General features: G+C 45.2%; 1 protein-coding gene across 1 annotated transcript in view; it reads right to left on the bottom strand.

Annotated features, from left to right (window-relative positions):
- Nucleotides 1-17,785, bottom strand: part of DNAH6 (dynein axonemal heavy chain 6) — a 207,005-nt gene that overhangs the window by 132,788 nt on the left and 56,432 nt on the right. The window contains exons 23-31 of the mRNA XM_045021828.1: nucleotides 14,632-14,812; nucleotides 10,442-10,538; nucleotides 10,018-10,213; nucleotides 9,246-9,410; nucleotides 7,565-7,678; nucleotides 5,968-6,093; nucleotides 5,709-5,864; nucleotides 4,639-4,800; nucleotides 2,207-2,344 (exon numbers count right to left, since the gene is read on the bottom strand). Coding sequence (XP_044877763.1) covers nucleotides 2,207-2,344; nucleotides 4,639-4,800; nucleotides 5,709-5,864; nucleotides 5,968-6,093; nucleotides 7,565-7,678; nucleotides 9,246-9,410; nucleotides 10,018-10,213; nucleotides 10,442-10,538; nucleotides 14,632-14,812 — 1,335 coding nt within the window. The remainder of the gene's footprint in view (nucleotides 1-2,206; nucleotides 2,345-4,638; nucleotides 4,801-5,708; nucleotides 5,865-5,967; nucleotides 6,094-7,564; nucleotides 7,679-9,245; nucleotides 9,411-10,017; nucleotides 10,214-10,441; nucleotides 10,539-14,631; nucleotides 14,813-17,785) is intronic.

Genomic DNA, 17,785 nt, shown 5'->3' with positions numbered 1-17,785 from the left:
CAGTGGTCAGGATCTGTTCAATTACAGGCTGAGCAAGTGCAGAATGGTGGTGGAATGTGCATTTGGCCGTTTAAAGGCGCGCTGGCGCACATTACTGACTCGCTCAGACCTCAGCCAAACCAATGTCCCCTATGTTATTGCTGCTTGCTGTATTCTCCACAATCTCTGTGAGAGTAAGGGGGAGACCTTTATGGCGGGGTGGGAGGCTGAGGCAAATCACCTGGCCGCTGATTACGCGCAGCCAGACACCAGGGAGATTAGAAGAGCACACCAGGAAGCGGTGCGCATCAGAGAAGCTTTGAAAACGAGCTTCATCAATGGCCAGGGTACAGTGTGACTGCTGTGTTTGTTGATGAACACCCAACCCCCTTGATTGACTCAGTCCCTGTAAGCAACTCCCCCTCCCCCTTCGAGTACAGCTTACTTATGCAAATAAAGTCACTCATTTAAAAAGCATGAATTCTTTATTGATTCATTATAAAAAGAGGGAGAGAAGTAAGGGTGTGCTTTGGGAGGAGGAAAGGAGGGATGGAGAAGGCCATTAAAAAAATAAAATTCAGAGTAACGACATCCTTCTGGTTGGGCTGTCCACGGGGGTGGAGTGGGCGGGTGCACGGAGCCTCCCCCCACGCGTTCTTACACGTCTGGGTGAGGAGGCTAAGGAACATGGTGAGGGGGGAGGGTGGTTATACAGGGGCTGCAGCGGCACTCTGTGATCCTGCTGCCGTTCCTGAAGCTCCACAAGACGCCGGAGCATGTCAGTTTGATCACGCAGCAGCCCCAGAGTTGCATCCCGCCACCGCTGATCTTCCTGCCGCCACCGCTGATTTTCCTGCCGGTCTTCCTGCCGCCACCTCTCATCTCGGTTGTCCCTCCTGTCCTCACGTTCATCCCTCCTGTCCTCACGTTCACTGGCCTCTTTCCTGTAATTTGAAACCACGTCCTTCCACTCATTCAGATGAGCTCTTTCATTGCGTGTAACTTCCATAATATCCGAGAACATCTCATCTCGCGTCTTCTTTTTCCTCCGCCTTATCTGTGCTAGCCTTTGGGATGGAGGAGGGACGCTTGAAATATTTGCAGCTGCATGAGGGAGATAAATATTTAGAAAGATACATTTTACAGAACAATGGTTATACTCTTTCACAGTGAAAAGCACTATTCACCTTACATAGCACATGTGATTTCCCTACAAGGTCGCATTTTTCATCTTAATAGTGCCTGCTTGCAACTCTTGGGTTACAGATCTCAGACACAGGTCCAGGCATCAGGATTCAGCTTGCATGCGGCCATGGTAAGCCACTGTCTCAGTGATTTACCCCTCCCCCCCCAACGCATGGCTAATACCACGCTAGCTCTTGTCCGGTAGCTTGGGGAAGATCGCCTCGCCGGTGACCAAACAGAAAAGATCATCGGCATTTCACTCCTCCCCTCCCCCGCTTCGCTACGTGCAGGAAAGTGTTTTTTTTAAGCTGCTGCATTCCACGAACCCAGTAGAAAAATGGCCACCCCCCTTACTTAAATTCCTGATTTCTAACCAGGTTATCCTGAACGATATCACTTTGCTGAGGATAACAGAACAAGATAAAGAGCGCATGCTTCTTGAATGCCAGCAGTCGATTTAAACGCCTAGTGTAGACCAGGCCTGAGTGTTAGAGACAGGAACACTTCTTAAGCTGTTTTCAGTTAAGCTTGCAGCTGTTGGGGGACATGGTTCAGACCTGGGTCTGGGTTTGTAGCAGGCAAGTGTGTCTGGCTCAATCTAGGCAGGGCACTGAAGTCCTAAGCTGGCAGGGAAAACAGACTCAGAGGTAGTCAAAACACATCAGGTGGCAGTCCCAAAGGGGGTTTCTGTGATCCAACCCGTCACATTCACAGTAGCAAGTCTTTGCTGGATCAGGCCCATAGCTGTCATTGTTTAGCACCCTTGCTGGAAATCTCATGATAAAGGATGAAGACTGAATGGATGTGGAGAATAGAGACAACTACCCTCGGACCCTTACAAGGGACCTCACTAGGTCAGGGTTATGGCACGTTTTTGGAGAAACTTGCATTGCTGCAGTCTGTGCTGTACCTCTACTGTGCTTAAATAAAGGATTTAAGATCTCTGTGTTGTCAGTCTAGATCTCTTCACAAGCATGACATTCATTAAAAAGGTACATAAAACACTATGTGGGTTTTAATACCTAATAAAAAAAGATATTACCTTTGCAGCTTTAGCATTCCTAATAGTAATCAGCTGCTGAGCAATCACAGACAGAACTTCAATATCAATTCGGTTAAATTCATCAAAGCAGCACCATGCTCCAGACTGGGCCAAACCACTGAAGAATCGTCCCATCATCTGAAATCACAGCACAGTCATAGCTTAACACTGCACTGACATGTCTCAAGTTCTTCAAAAGCTATGAAGCTAGTTAGTCCAGTTTGAGAGAAATGGAGAGGAAGAAGAAATGTCACTTTGTGGAAGAAAGAACAACTGGCTTATTTATACAGTGTACAGCACCATCGGGGCCCCCATTCTGACCGGAACATGCATCCAGACCACTGAATGAAGCAGGGGTCCTGGGAATAAACAGCATGTTATTCTGTAAGTAAAGCTGCATACGCACAAAGCGCAGAATAGAATGCTTATAGTAAAAACCCCGGAATGATTCCAATCAACTTGTAAGCCATATTTGTATGCATTCTTGCTTATCAGCTTTATGTTGTAAAGTACTTCAAGATACTTTCATCATGTGGGCTAATTTCAAACTAAAAAAAATAAAGCAAATTAAGGAGCAGAGAGAGAGAGAGAAAAAAGAGGCCCTGAAACAGAGGTTCTCAATCCTTTAAATCAGTGTTTCCCAAACTTGAGACGCTGCTTGTTTAGGGAAAGCCCCATTGGCCTGGAGCATCCGCAGGTTCGGCTGATCATAGCTCCCACTGGCCGCAGTTCGCTGCTCCAGGCCAATGGGAGCTGCTGGAAGTGGCACGGGCCGAGGGATGTACTGGCCGCCACTTCCCGCAGCTCCCATTGGCCTGGAGTGGCGAACCGCGGCCAGGGGGAGCCGCGATCGGCCGAACCTGCGGACACGGCAGGTAAACAAACTGTCCCGGCCCACCAGGGGCTTTCCCTAAACAAGCGGTGTCCCAAATGTGGGAAACACTGCTTTAAATAGGAGAGAAAAAGAAAAATGGGCCTTGGAAGCAGAAATAAATGTCAAGGGAAAACTGACATCAGAGAGTATCTGCACCGGATCTGACCACAGGAGAATTACACACCCATGGGAAAAGAAAATAGAATCTCTTAAAAATGTATTTTATTGCTACATGTTGTATATTAAAACGCTTTCTTAGAAAAATATCTTTATTACAATTAATAGTATGAAAAAAAGTCCAAGTTCTCTAAAAAGATGTCACATGATTCGTGAAATCCAAAACTTTCCCTGAACTCTATTCTGCACTGTTTTCTTATAAAATTAGTACAATCCAATCAGCTCATAAATGAGAAGTTAAATGCTGACCTACAAAATTCTCAGTAAAAGTGCCCAGATTTGCAGTCCCCGTTCCAGCCCTTCACACTGCTTAGCTGGTACAAGGGAACATGAGCTGGCCACTGCTGAGCATTTCCCAGGCAGAAAGGAAATCCAAAGTGGTGTAAAGCTGGTGGAGCTGGCACAGGGAGGCAGTGGGTGTGGGAAGGCAAACAAGTAGGGAGGGGATGGAGTGGACACCCTATGGCAAGTGTCAGCTAGTGAATGGTCCCTTCGGGAACCATAGGCAGCTGTCATGTTAGAACAGGTTTATGTCAGGACCAGGGCTGGGGCAGATTGAAACCAGTTTAGGGGGGAGGGATAGCTCAGTGGCTTGAGCATTAGCCTCCTAAACCCAGGGTTGTGAGTTCAATCCTTGAGGGGGCCATTATAGGTATCTGGGGCAAAAATCTGTCCAGGGAGTGGTTCCCACCTTGAACAAGGGGTTGGACTAGATGACTTCCTAAGGTCTCTTCCAACCCAGATATTCTATTCTACCAGCCCCTACAAACTGAACACATCTTAGGAAAAAAAGAGAATCTAGCCCAAGATAAGATTTTTAAATGCAGTTCAAAAGGAATAGGGAAACTTGTTATTATGGACACCTCTTCCCAAAACCTGCCTTTTTAAACATCCAAAATGCTTGAGGCCAATGCTTTTCTTCCTGATGGAGAAGGGGAACCTATTTTATATTTTATATTTATCTCTTTATATATAGCTCTAATTTCTTAAAAACTTCCCTGACTGCCTCACTCTTTCCTAATGATAATTAAGATTTTTTTGTTAATTTTAACGTGGCTGCCATTTCTTTCTTTTTTTTTCTTTTCATCACCCTCCCCTCTCCTTTGTCATAGTGCAAAGAGCTAATTCTGTGGTACGGCAAAATTACAGCGCTATTTCTATGGGGAGATTCTATTTATACTGTAGTATAGCTAAACAAAAGGAAGACTGGCTTTGTAGTTAAGACACGTGAGCCCTGGATTCTATTCTCAGCTCTACCGTTCATTTCCTGTGTGACTATAGACAAGTAACTTCACAGGGACAAATGGAGCACTGAGTTTTGTCTGTGCAATCTCACTGACTGCATTGAGGTTGCTCATATAAATACATTTACTTCTCATACCTTGTAATCCAACCCATCAGAGCAGTTAAACACAACGCACTGGATGGCAAGTGCTTTGGCAAGGTCTTTAGTTGTCTCTGTTTTACCAGTTCCAGCAGGTCCAGCAGGAGCTCCACCCAGGTCAAGCTGCAAAGCTCCCATCAGGCAAAGGTAGCAGCGATCCTGATGAGAGTCACACAGTATTGTTACATAGGGAAGAGCAGGCATTTGCCAAAGCTTTTCACTTTTTCTGATTTGTTTTAAACATGTCATAAGCCTACTGACATATTTACAAATGCTCTATGTATAAAGTGATAGCAAATAGTATGGAGCAGATCCTTACTTGGAGCTCCCCATGGAGCTATGACAATTTACACCAGCTGAAGATCTGCTCTATGTATTTAAATCAGCATAAACTGTCCAAAATACACCATTAAAAAGAGTAGTTCAGTATATTAGCATACAGTGGGCTAAATTCTGAAGTCCTCATTCTGGTAAAACGCCCATTGCCCAATGTTATTACATTCCTTATTGCACATGAGCCTGATTTTCCAACACGCCAATTTGGATGGTTCACTGCAGCCAAAAACTCAGTTCAAAGTAGGGTGACCAGATATCCCAATTTTATAGGGACTATCCTGATTTTGAGGTCTTTTTCTTATATAGGCTCCTATTACCTCCCACCCCCTGTCCCGATTTTTCACACTTGCTGTCTGGTCACACTAGTTCAAAGCCTGTCCACAAATATTCCTGAATTTTCCATGTAATAGAAAATGCCCAGATGTGCTGAATATTGGCTGAATTAGACACCTCTGCATAGGTATAGATAAACATCTTAAGTCCTTTCACTAAAGGTGTAACTGGTAATAGGAACAGGCTGTTATCTTCCAGGGCACTTTAGTTTTATTTTGCTGCAAAAAGGTAACACTATGAAGGAGTATAAGCCCCTGTTTTGTACAGTGCTACACGTCAATCCCATACTAAAAGATTTCTAAATACCAACTACCTATCTACGGGTTATTCACTACTAATACTTCCAACGGAACAAACCTCTATCTAAATAATGATGAAGAGTATAAGTAAATACATACAGTCAGTGGGGTTATCACCAATCTTGGACATGCGCCTAGGTATTCATAGCCATATGTATACTGGGATAAAGCCATCCTAGCAACACAGTTATCCAAATCAAGATCCCAATAATAACGTAGTTGTCTTTGCCATTCAAAATTGTCAACAGTGTCCACCTACAGAGATAATACACAATGCATTTTTGAATAATGTGATTCAAAGCAGTTAACTTGGATATTTTTGTACAAAATGCTATTTTGGCAAAAACAGTTGCTTTACCTTTTCTGCCACAAGTTCACTGACGATATCTCTTGCATGTACATCAATAGTTATCAACGCTGTTATAATATTTCTGTGTAATTTTGGAAGAATACCACGGACTAATCCAGCCAGTGCATTTAACCTCTATAAATGAATAAATAAAGTGTTAAAGTATTTTCTCACTGCACTGGAAATATCAGAACTTTAAAATAAGTGGTCAGGTCTCCAGCAGGTACAAATTAACACAGCTCTAGGATACATCTCTAACTAAGCTGTGAAAGTTTAATAAAATTGCACATTTCTGGAGATATTGTGGTTATTTAGAATATAGTTGTTTTACATGTGAGGGTCATTAAAATAAAGCTTGCATTCATTTCTTCCCAGTTTTGACTGCTTTCAAACGGTTCTCAACACATATAAGAAAAAATATATATAAACTTAGCAGCTCTAAACCAACTGAAGTACCGTATATAAAATCATTTAAGAGATTACAGAAGATCAAACAGCCTGGTGACATAAGAACATAAGAATGGCCGTACCGGGTCAGACCAAAGGTCCATCTAGCCCAGTATCTGTCTACCGACAGTGGCCAATGCCAGGTGCCCTAGAAGAAGTGAACCTAACAGGCAACGATCAAGTGATCTCTCTCCTGCCATCCATCTCCATCCTCTGATGAACAGAGGCTAGGGACACCATTCTTACCCATCCTAGCTAATAGCCATTTATGGACTTAGCCACCATGACATGGAAGCTGACTACTGTATTTCCCAAATATCAGCTGCATTGGGAAGCCAAATATTATCAAACACCAACTTGAGAGTATTGGCACTTAGCATTTGACCACTACACAGTGAAACTTCTACCCACTCTGGCTAACCCTAACAGAAAAAGCCCTACGCATAGCTCACCAGAATCATACTCTGAGCCCCACTCACATGTCCAAAAGACCATTTTGAGCAACGTTGGCAGAGATGAGCACTCCCACGTCCCTCAAAGCCATCATTCCATAGAAGCAGGGTAAAATACCCACCCCCTTCAAGCCATCCCTCAGTTCTTCTGCCTCCCGAAGCCTTGTTTGGAGCTGGGCTCCAAAGCAGAGTTAAGGATGAAGGGTCAGTGAGGCTCGATGGAGGCAATGCAGATGGAGAACAAGTTAGTGTTTGCAAGATTCTCTGTCATGATCTTGCTTCTGTAAAGCTCTATTGCAGAATGCTAGTTAGTACTGACCTCCCTGAGATAGTGGCCTGAGGAACCTGGCAAGTTTAACAGTGACTGCAGCACAGCATTTCTAAAACCAGCATCTGCTCTTGATGTCATGTTGAGTAAACAGTGACTTGTGAATATATGAACAAAATTCCATGCAGCAAGCCCTACCGATTTCAGCTGAAGCCACAATCTCTATACTTGCCCTTAAGACGACTATTCCCCTGGTGGAGTATGCCCTGAGGTGGCTCAGGCATATGAACATCAGCTGGTTCACAATAGGACTGGATACACAGACTTAGCCACTTAGCAGAATTTTACTTTCTTTTTAAAAATTAATTCAAAACTAATTTTCAAGCATGGCAAACAAAACGTTAAATTCATTTGATGCCAAAACCCCACATAAACTCACATCAAAATTTATTTTTTCAAAGTCACTTAAAGCTTGTAAGTGATCGTGATCTTCTCCTTCTAAGCACTGAGTCAGATCACGGCACCACATGAGCTGGGAAACGGTCAGGACAACCTGCAGAAAGGAAACATAAAAATACCATCAATACGTCTTAGGCCTGGTCTACACTAAGGGGAGGGGTCGAACTAAGGTACGCGACTTCAGCTACGCAAATAGCGCAGCTGAAGTCGAAGTACCTTAGTTCGGGCTACTCACCCATCCAGACGCCGCGGGAACTAAGTCCGTGGCTCCCCCGTCGACTCCGCCACCGCTGTTTGCGGTGGTGGAGTTCCGGAGTCGACGGGAGCGCGTCTGGAGTTTGAACGTAGATTAGACGCGATCGTTCGAACTCCGAGAAGTCGAACGCCGCCCGTCGACCCGGCAGGTAAGTGTAGACCTACTCTTAGAGAAGTTGGCAGAGTAGGAACTCGGATACAATAATGATGGGGTCACATAAATAAGCAAGGCCGTGATCCTGCAAGCATGCACGGGCTTAAATTGGACAACTCATGGGCTTAAAACTAAGCATATGTTTAGATGGTTGCAGGATCAAGGCCAAAGTAAGTGGATAGGTGTGACATACCAGGGTGCTATGCAGACCAATGGAGGGCTGTGCCACCCCTGCCCTGCAACCTTGGGTGCCTTACAATGCCTTGCTGAAGTAGCTCCCACAAACAACCATCCAGCATGTAAGCCACACCCTGAGTGTCTGTGTGTAACTAGGGTTATGCTCTGACTTTTATACTGCAGGGTGACCCCAACTTGCTCCCAGTCCTGGATTTTCCTCAAAGACACTCCAAATATATTAAGTCCTGTATTCCTTTAAGGGAAGAAATACACAACTGCTTATTACTTTAGAGTTTACCAGATACTTTAACTTAAACACACTGGATTAGACAAAGTAATAAAACAAGTTTATTAATTACAAAGAGATTTTAAGTAAGTAGAAATAAAGAGGCATAAAAATAAAAAAATGGTTACAAGAAAATAAAGATAAAACACTTTCTAGTGCCTAATTTAACGAACTATATTAGATTCAAACAAAGTTTCTCACCACATGCTTCTAGTAGCAATACTGATAAAACTCATGGAGTCAGGACCCCTCCCACAGAGTCCAATGGCTCAGGTGCAGAGAATGAGGTGGGCAAAGAGACAGAAAAGGGTGTCTTGGGGTGTTTGCCCCTCCTTTTTATAGTTTTTTAGTCCCTCTTTGAAAATCATTTCCAGCTGAGAACCAAGAGACAGGCAGTCTGCTAGAGGAAGGATGTTCCCTGTGTGGCTTTTTCACCTTATTTTGCGCACTTTCCTTGTTTTCTCCCTTGATAACTCTGTTTATTGCTTAAACCCAAATTAAGACAAGCATATTCTCTTTTTTCAAGACAGGTATGTTTGACGAGTTTGGTGCTACGTGGCTCTGAACATGGGTTTTTAACGTCATACAGGGAAACATAACTTTAGGCATAAAGCTGCCAGACACATTTTACCATGCTATTACTGATCAGCAAGTTATAAGTCTTCAAATGATTCCTCATAAGGCACACCTTGTAACAAACATTATTGCAACAGTGTGTCGGGTGTGAACACAGGCGAGTATTCTATCACTGTAGGCAAGAAAGATCACACAAAAATGAGTGTGGCTTACCTGAGATGGGTGTCCAGCAACAACCCATTCCATTCTAACTCTGGTTTGATAATCAGCAATAGCAGCTTTAGTTAGGCGTCTAAGAGAAGAGAACATGGCTTCTTCTACTTTACTAAGCCAGTCTTCTACATTTCCTCTGGCCTTAAGTCCTTTCCCTAAGCCAACCTACAATCAAAAGCTGTGTTAACCATGGAGGTACTATTTCCTCTGAGTTTATACGTTCCTACCTTGACACTGTAGGTGTAGATCATTGATGGAACATCTATGATGGAAAAAAATTCTAGGCCTGATTCACCAGTGTACTACTCCATAGGACAAGAAGCAATGGGCTTAAATTGCAGCAAGGGAGGTTTAGGTTGGACATTAGGAAAAACTTCCTAACTGTCAGGGTGGTTAAGTACTGGAATAAATTGCCCAGGGAGGTTGTGGAATCTCCATCAGTGGAGACTTTTAAGAGCAGGTTAGACAAACCCCTGTCAGGGATGGCCTGATAATATTTAGTCCTGCCATGAGTGCAGGGACGGGACTAGATGAGCTCTCAATGTCCCTTCCAGTCCTGTGATTCTATCATTTTTATGCCAGTGTAACGCCACTGAAATCTAAGAAGCTCTAGCCTTATAAACCTGGAGTAATGCAGTGATGGAGTTGGCCTATTCTGTATTTTATTCATATATAATAGTTGTGTTTCTAACTTTTTCCTTTCACGTACTATATATATGGAAAATATATATTTACTGGAAACAGATTAAAAGTAATCAAAATATTTACTTACCCTCTCTCCCTCGGGTGACAACATTGCTAAAATATCATTAGTAAAAACCTTTTCTTCTCCCTCGGATGGAGTCATCATGGCAAACTCTAGTTTAGCAATTGAATCAAAGCATTTTCTTAAATGAGGCTGAACTGCTTGAGGATTGCGAGTCTGGGCCAAGATTTCCAGGAGTTCATCGTTTGATAAAAAGTAAAACCTGTTTGATAAACAAAAGAACTTCAGATGCAAAATATTTGACAGAAAATTTTAAAAAAACATTCGCATGTTAGCTAAAAATAGTACAATTTGGAAGAATGTTATAGTATAACTAAAGATTCTTGCCTTTTGTATTAGTAGCACACAGTATAATATTAAATCAAATATATGCCTTCTATTGATGTCAATCATCAGATTGCACAGATTGTTTGCAATGGCTTTTACTAACCTGGGGAAGATAACTCGCTTGGACTCCAAATAAGCCTCTAGGCATTTTTGAATTTGATCAAGTAGCCCATTGTTATTCTGAAAAGTCTCTAAGAGGCCTATTAAGAGAAAAAAGATTACTTGAGAAAACAGGGTAGTGAGAATAAAAAAAACAAAAGAGAAATACTGTGATTAAAAATGCAAGGAAAAACTCCACTTTTTATAAGCTATGGCTGAAACCCTTTCACCAGATAAAACTAAATATTGTTATGCATTAATAACTTCAATGCGCATTTTAGGGCTTGCAAAGAATTCACCTATGAAACCAAGGCACATATTCAATTACTGCTTCACCCACTGAACTCATTTTAATTTAATGCTATATGGGCAAAAGTCCTCTCCCTCACATGAAGCCTGAGTAAACAAACAGAGGATCCTGCCCCAGGGTTAGAGGTGGAAGAACTCATCCTTCACAACACAGTCAGGGCACTGGACAGCCACCCAGCTGCTCCTTGGCCGCCACTCCAACCACTGGGGGAGGGATAGCTCAGTGGTTTGAACATTGGCCTGTTAAACCCAGGATGGTGAATTCAATCCTTGAGGGGGCCATCTAGGGATCTGGGGCAAAAATCTGTCTGGGGATTGGTCCTGCTTTGAGCAGGGGGTTGGACTAGATGACCTTCTGAGGTCCCTTCCAACCCTGATAATCTATGATTCTATGAATAGTGGCTATGAGCTGCCCAGGCACAGGGATGTGCGCCATTCTATTGCTCCAGTGCGCCTTGCCCCCTGCCTCATCCTTCTGTGCCACCTTGGAAAAAGCCAAGATACAGCAGTACTCAGTGGTGAATACGAGAGATCCCCTGCCTGTGGCTTGGATGCCTTGTGCAGGAAAATACTTCATAAAATGCAGCGTGTCCATTTTGTTTCTTAAAATATTGTACATTCTGTATACTATGAAAAATTTCAATGGACAGAAAGTGATTCAAACAACCAAAGAAGTCTAAAAACCAGTAAAAAGGTCCTAACATTCTACAAACAAAAGTGGATTCTGCAGGAATACAGCAGCAGAAAGCTGAATGTTTTAACGGCTGAAAATTTTACTGTAATCCAAAATGAACTCTCCTACTCTGGCAAATGAAAGAGTTAGTGTCCAGTGCCTCTTAGTACCTGGATCTTAATGCTTAACATGGAAAACCTTGAGTCTGATTTTCCATTGCCCTGCACCTTCTGAAATCATTGACACCATTCAAAGTGAGTTTTAAATACACCTCTACCCCGATATAACGCTGTCCTGAGGAGCCAAAAAATCTTACCACATTACAGGTGAAACCGTGTTATATCGAACTTGCTTTGATCCGAAGGAGTGCGCAGCCCCGCCCCTCCGGAGCGCTGCTTTACCGCATTATATCCGAATTTGTGTTATATAAGGTCGTGTTATATTGGGGTAGAGGTGTAGTATATAATCAGAATGGTAATGATTTCACCCACCGTGCAGTTCACTCCTGTGTGCATTTGCAGGATCAAGCCCTTAAGGAAGAGTTTACAAGTTAGGTTAGTGAAGTAGAGGAGAGATGGACAGATGAGTGTAACAGGGTGGCTTGTGACAAGGATCGCCTGATTCCGCTATACACAGCAACATGAAGCTGAGTGGAGGATGCTCAGGGAGATCAGAGGCTTCTGGGAGTCACGGGGCTCTAACAGAAAGACTTGGGACTCACAGTGTGTTTACACTTAAAATGCTACAGTGGCACAGCTGCGCTGCTATAATGCTTCAGTGTAGACACTACCTATGCCAATGGGTGTAGGCAATCCACATGCCCAAGAAGCAGTAGCTAGATTGACAGAAGATAGTTATCTACACTGGGGGTAGGTTGGCTTAACTGCACCGCTCATGGGTGTGGATTTTTCACAGCCCTGAGCAACGTAGTTAAGCCAACTTAATTGTCTAGTGTTGATCATGCCTGAGACCACAGGCAGGAAAGGCCTGGGAGGACCGTGATAATTGGTTAAATGCATGGAATTAAACTGTTTTGTGGATAAAACAAGGAGGGTAGTACGGGATGGAAAGAGAGACTCTACAAGAGTGAGAAACGACTCCAGCCAGGTACAATTGAAAGTGGCTTGCCAAAGCAAAGAGTTGCAAAGAACAGACTTAGGGGAGGAGAGAAGCCTCCAGACTGATTTTTTGCTTTCTGCTTTATATCAATAAACTAGACATGGGGCATGGCTACACTTTTGAGTTAGAGCGCATTAAAGCAGCCCCGGGCGCCCTAACTCACCACCTGTCCACACTGGTAAAGCACATAGAGCACTCTGACTCTGTGGCTGGAGCCAGGGCCGGCTCCAGACCCCAGCACGCCAAGCGTGGGCTTGGGGCGGCGTCCTGCGGGAGGGCAGCAGGCAGCTCCAGTGGACCTCCCGCAGACGTGCCTGCAGAGGGTCCGCTGGCCCTGCGGCTTCGGTGGAGCATCCGCAGGCGTGCCTGCGGGAGGTCCACCGTAGCTGCGGGACCAGCGGACCCTCCACAGGCACGTCTGCGGGAGGTCCACCGGAGCCACGGGACCGGCGACCGCCAGAGCGCCCCCCGCAGCGTGCCGCCCTACTTGGGGCGGCGCAAATCCTAGAGCCGCCCCTGGCTGGAGCGCTCCTGGTTCTCCACCTCGGTGAGTGGAATAACATTTGATGATCCTCTGCTGGAGCACCGCGGCGCCAGTGTGGACGCCCTGGTCTACTAATGCGCTCTGATCGGCCTCCAGAAGTGTCCCACAATGCCTGTTCTAGCCACTCTGGTCATCACTTTGAACTCTACTGCCCTGCCCTCAAGTGACCAACCATCAGACCCGCCCTTTAAATTCTCTGGGCATTTTGAAATTCCCCTTCCTGTTTGCTCAGACAGGTGTGGAGTGCTCTCTGTGCATCTCTCCAGGTGACTATGCCTCCACCCGCCAGGCAATCCCCAGTATGGAGCAATGGCGAGGTGCTGGACCTCATCAGTGTTTGGGGGGAGGAAGCTGTGCAGTCCCAGCTGCGCTCCAGCTGTAGGAATTATGATACCTTCGGGCAGATATCAAGGGATATGATGAAAAGGGGCCATGACCGAGACGTACTGCAGTGCAGGGTTAAAGTGAAGGAGCGGTGGAATGCCTACCGCAAAGCAGGCAAGGTAAACCACCGCTCCAGTGCTGCCCCCACAACCTGCCATTTCTACAAAGAGCCAGACATAATACTGGGAGGCAACCCCACCTCCACTCCGAGTACCACCATGGACACTTCAGAGCCCAGTTCAACAAGGCAGGAGGAGGAGGAGGAAAGCAGGAGCGAGGGTGCTAAGGAGGAGGAAGACACCCCGGCATCCCTAGATGCATGCAGCCAGGAGCTGTTCTCAAGCCAGGAGGAAGGTAGCCAGTTGCAGCGGACGGTGCTTGGGGAAGTACAAACACCAGAGGAGGTGCCCGGTAAGCGGCTTTTATTTTGGGAAGGAAGTTATTCGGTGCAGGCTCTTGGGGCGAGGAGGGTTAGGGCTGCATGCATGGACAATTTTTGCTTTCCAAAGGCTGGTTTAACTCAAAGTGCTCTACATCTGCAAGTGTTGCCATGCCCTTGGATGCAGGAGCATTATTGGAGAAACAAGCCTGTATGGAGTTTATTTAAGGAGCCCTCTGAAAGGGGAAACTGAGGCAATGGGCTGTGTGCAGAGCTTTCTTGAAGCCATCAGGGTGTGGTTGGGAGGTGGAAAGGCCACTTGATGACAGTGAGGGAAGCTGATTGATAGAAAGACACAAAATTCAGGGGAATAGGTAGACAACATAATATAGAGAAAGGTTGCAAGGAGAGAAAGTAAAAAGGAGACAGGACACTGAAAACAATAACAGTAGATATATATTATGAGTGGGAAGAGAAGAGAAAGCAGAGTGAAAGTAGGGAGAGAATGCATAAAGAGCGCAAATGAGCTATAGCAAGTTACATTTTGAATATATATTAAACAGAAAGTTGATTGACAACATATTGAAATTAAATGCAATGCAGTAAACAGGACACAATTGTCTTATTCCCTTACGCTGCAGGGGGAGTGGCCTTGGGGTGGAGCAGTACAGATATTTTTCATCCTAGTAACAGACATAGGTGTTAAGCTAGCAAGTGCTGGATAAGGATTAACATCACCTACAATGGCATATACATTGATTTGGATAATACACTATTATTTTATACCAGGCTGAGTAGCAGCACGAAGAGCATTTGGCAGACGATTAACTTTTCTCATTATTTCCTTCCAGGACTTATCCACCTGTAAGAACATCTTTGCCTCTCCAGGTAACTGCCTCTGTATATCAGGAGCACTAAAAATACTTTCTAAGTAAAGCCAATTTCTCTGACATGTCAACCACTCTTCCTAGAAAAAAAAAGGAAAACTTGAGCAATTAGTCCCCATCCTTACAAAGGAGAACTATTGAAATACAGTCTGAATTTTCAAATTGGGAAGCAGATGAAAATCCACAAATATTAAACATGAATCCTCCATAATATTTCCGCTATCCACCCTTGGACTGTCAAAACTTCAATATTCATGACACAATTTTAGCCCTTTGGCTCAACTATCAGACATTTGATGAGACAGTGTGCATTTTTGCCTCCCCCCACCCCAAAGATCTCCTAAGATAATTTTCTATATGGCAAATTGTATGGTCATGAAGAACGTACATTTCCAATACACTCACCAAGTAAACTCTATTTGACAACATGCTAGGCTACTTTGAAAAATCTGGCAAATTTTCTTGGACATTTGTTTGTCAGATTCTCTCTTAAATTGTGATTTCTTTCTTTTTTAAAGGGGGAAATAAAGGATAAAATATATGCTGCTTGAGAAGAACCTTTATTTTACGACATGTGACAGGCTGCAAGAGACTGACTTGGCCACCAGCAAACAAAGGGTTAACTGCAGGTCTGCTGCCTTCTTCTCTTGCATGAAGATTAACAAGATGGTGCTGGATATTGCAGACCAATCAGGTTCTCCAGCAGCACAAAGATGTGGTATCTACACAAGTCTTTTTTGCCTCAAATTTCCTACTGTGGCTACTACTCTGGCAGCTCCAGTGGAGGTTGCAACATTAGAAGCGTTGGTGTAAGCAGAACTCCAGGCTGCCAGCATTTTCAGCACCATGTGCTCAGAGTAGGTCTACACTGCACCGGCCGCCATTGGTGCCTAGTCTACACTGTGGCTGCTATCAGTGGAGTTGCAATGGTGGTAGCAAGAGTGAGAAATTATAGAGAAATAAGCCTCAGGCCTGGTCTACACTAGGACTTTAATTCGAATTTAGCAGCGTTAATTCGAACTAACCGCTCAACCGTCCACACCAGGAAGCCATTTAATTCGAACTAGAGGGCTCGTTAGTTCGAATTTGGTACTCCACCCCGACAGGTGGAGTAACGCTAAATTCGACATGGCTAGCTCGAATTAGGCTAGGTGTGGATGCAAATCAAACTTAGTAGCTCCGGGAGCTATCCCACAGTGCACCACTCTGTTGACGCTCTGGACAGCAGTCGGAGCTTGGATTCTCTGACCAGCCACACAGGAAATGACCCGGGAAAATTTGAATTCATTTTCCTGTCTGGGCACTTTGAATCTGACGTCCTGGCTGGACATCGGGGCGAGCTCCGCAGCACCTGCAACGATGCAGAGCTCTCCAGCAGAGGAGTTCATGTTATCTGTGAATAGAAAGAGGGACCCAGCATAAACTGACTGGGAACTCTTCGATCTGATCGGTGTGTGGGGCGAGGAGTCTGTGCTTTCGGAGCTGCGCTCCAAAACAGGGAATGCGAAGACCTACGAGAAGGTCTCCAAAGCCATGAGACACAGAGGATACAGGCGGGATGCAACGCAGCGCCGCGTGAAAATCAAGGACCCCAGACAAGGCTACCAAAAAATCAAAGCGGCAAACGGACGCTACGGAGCCTGCCACCACTGCCCCACCAGTGACCGTGGACTCTGACGATGGGACAGTGTCGATGGCCAGTTCCTCGGTGATGTTCGCGGACGGGGAAGATGAGGAAGGGTTTGTGGAGGACGAGGCAGGCGAGAGCGCTTACAACGATGGTTTCCCCGACAGCCAGGATCTATTCATCACCGTCACGGAGATCCCCCAACAACCCTCCCCGGCCATTAACCCGGACCCTGAATCAGGGGAAGGAGCAGTCGGTAAGTGCTGTAACCATGTTAACTTTTTTTCTTAATATAACAGGAATCTGAAGTGTGTGAGAAGGAGGTCTCTCTATATATGGTGATAGAACAGAAATCCTCCTGGGAGCTCTCCACGAAGCTCTCCTTCCGTTAATCGATAAGCATCAGCAGGAGGTTCCTGAGGAGAGCTGCCTTATTGGGTGCTCCGTGATAGCACCGTTTTCCGCGCGAGGCTTTCATGCGGTATTCAGGGAGCATTGCCTCCCCTTGCACGGCTGCATCGGGCCCTGGTTCGTGCTAGCTTTCACGCAGCATGCGCTCTCTATCTCCTTCAGTGACCCTCCTCAGGGTGATCTCGCTCGGAGACTCCTGCATCTAATTAGGTTAATTACTGTAATTTTACGCCTGGTCCAAAGTATTTTTAAAAAATCTAAGGACAGAAGGCATAGCACAGACTCAGCACGCAGCTGCGTGACGAGCGTAACGGAAAGCCAAAGAATATAATGGACGCTCATGGAGGGAGGGGGGAATGAGGACGCAAGGTATCCCACAGTTCCTGCTGTCTCCGAAAAGTATTTGCATTCTTGGATGAGCTCCAAATGCTTCTAGGGTCAAACACAGTGTCTGCGGTGGGTCAGGGCATAGTTCGGCAATTTGCGCACACACCCCACCCACCACCAGAAGTGAAAACAATCCTCTGTTGACTCTTTTACATGTCACCCTATCTTTACTGAATGCTGCAGATAGACGCGATGGTGCAGCACTCAACACCAACATCCTTGCTCCCCCCACGCTATGGATGGCTGATGGTACAATAAGATGGAAATCCATCCTCATCATCAGCCTATTGGCACATGGGGCAGTGCAAAAGGGCTGGTAACCATGCCGACTAGTATCAGTAAGGTTGATCAAGGGCACCTGTCCCTAATTTTTGATGGCTGATGGTACAATATGGCTGGTAACCGTCCTCATCATTGCAACAGGGGGCTGAGCTCCATCAGCCCCCACCCTTCATTGTAAATAAAAGATTCAATTGCCCCTGGACTAGCAGAGGGATGATGGGCTCCTTCATCCACACTCCTTCATGTCCTGCCTGGACTATCATTGCAGCTGGAGGCTTCCTTCCACTCATTTCTCACAAACAAGTCACTGTGTCTTATTCCTGCATTCTTTATTACTTCATCACAC

The sequence above is a fragment of the Mauremys mutica genome, chromosome 6 (genome assembly GCF_020497125.1).
Source record: "Mauremys mutica isolate MM-2020 ecotype Southern chromosome 6, ASM2049712v1, whole genome shotgun sequence".
NCBI classification, from domain to species: Eukaryota; Metazoa; Chordata; order Testudines; family Geoemydidae; genus Mauremys; species Mauremys mutica.
This window is presented reverse-complemented; position numbering and strand designations above follow the sequence as displayed.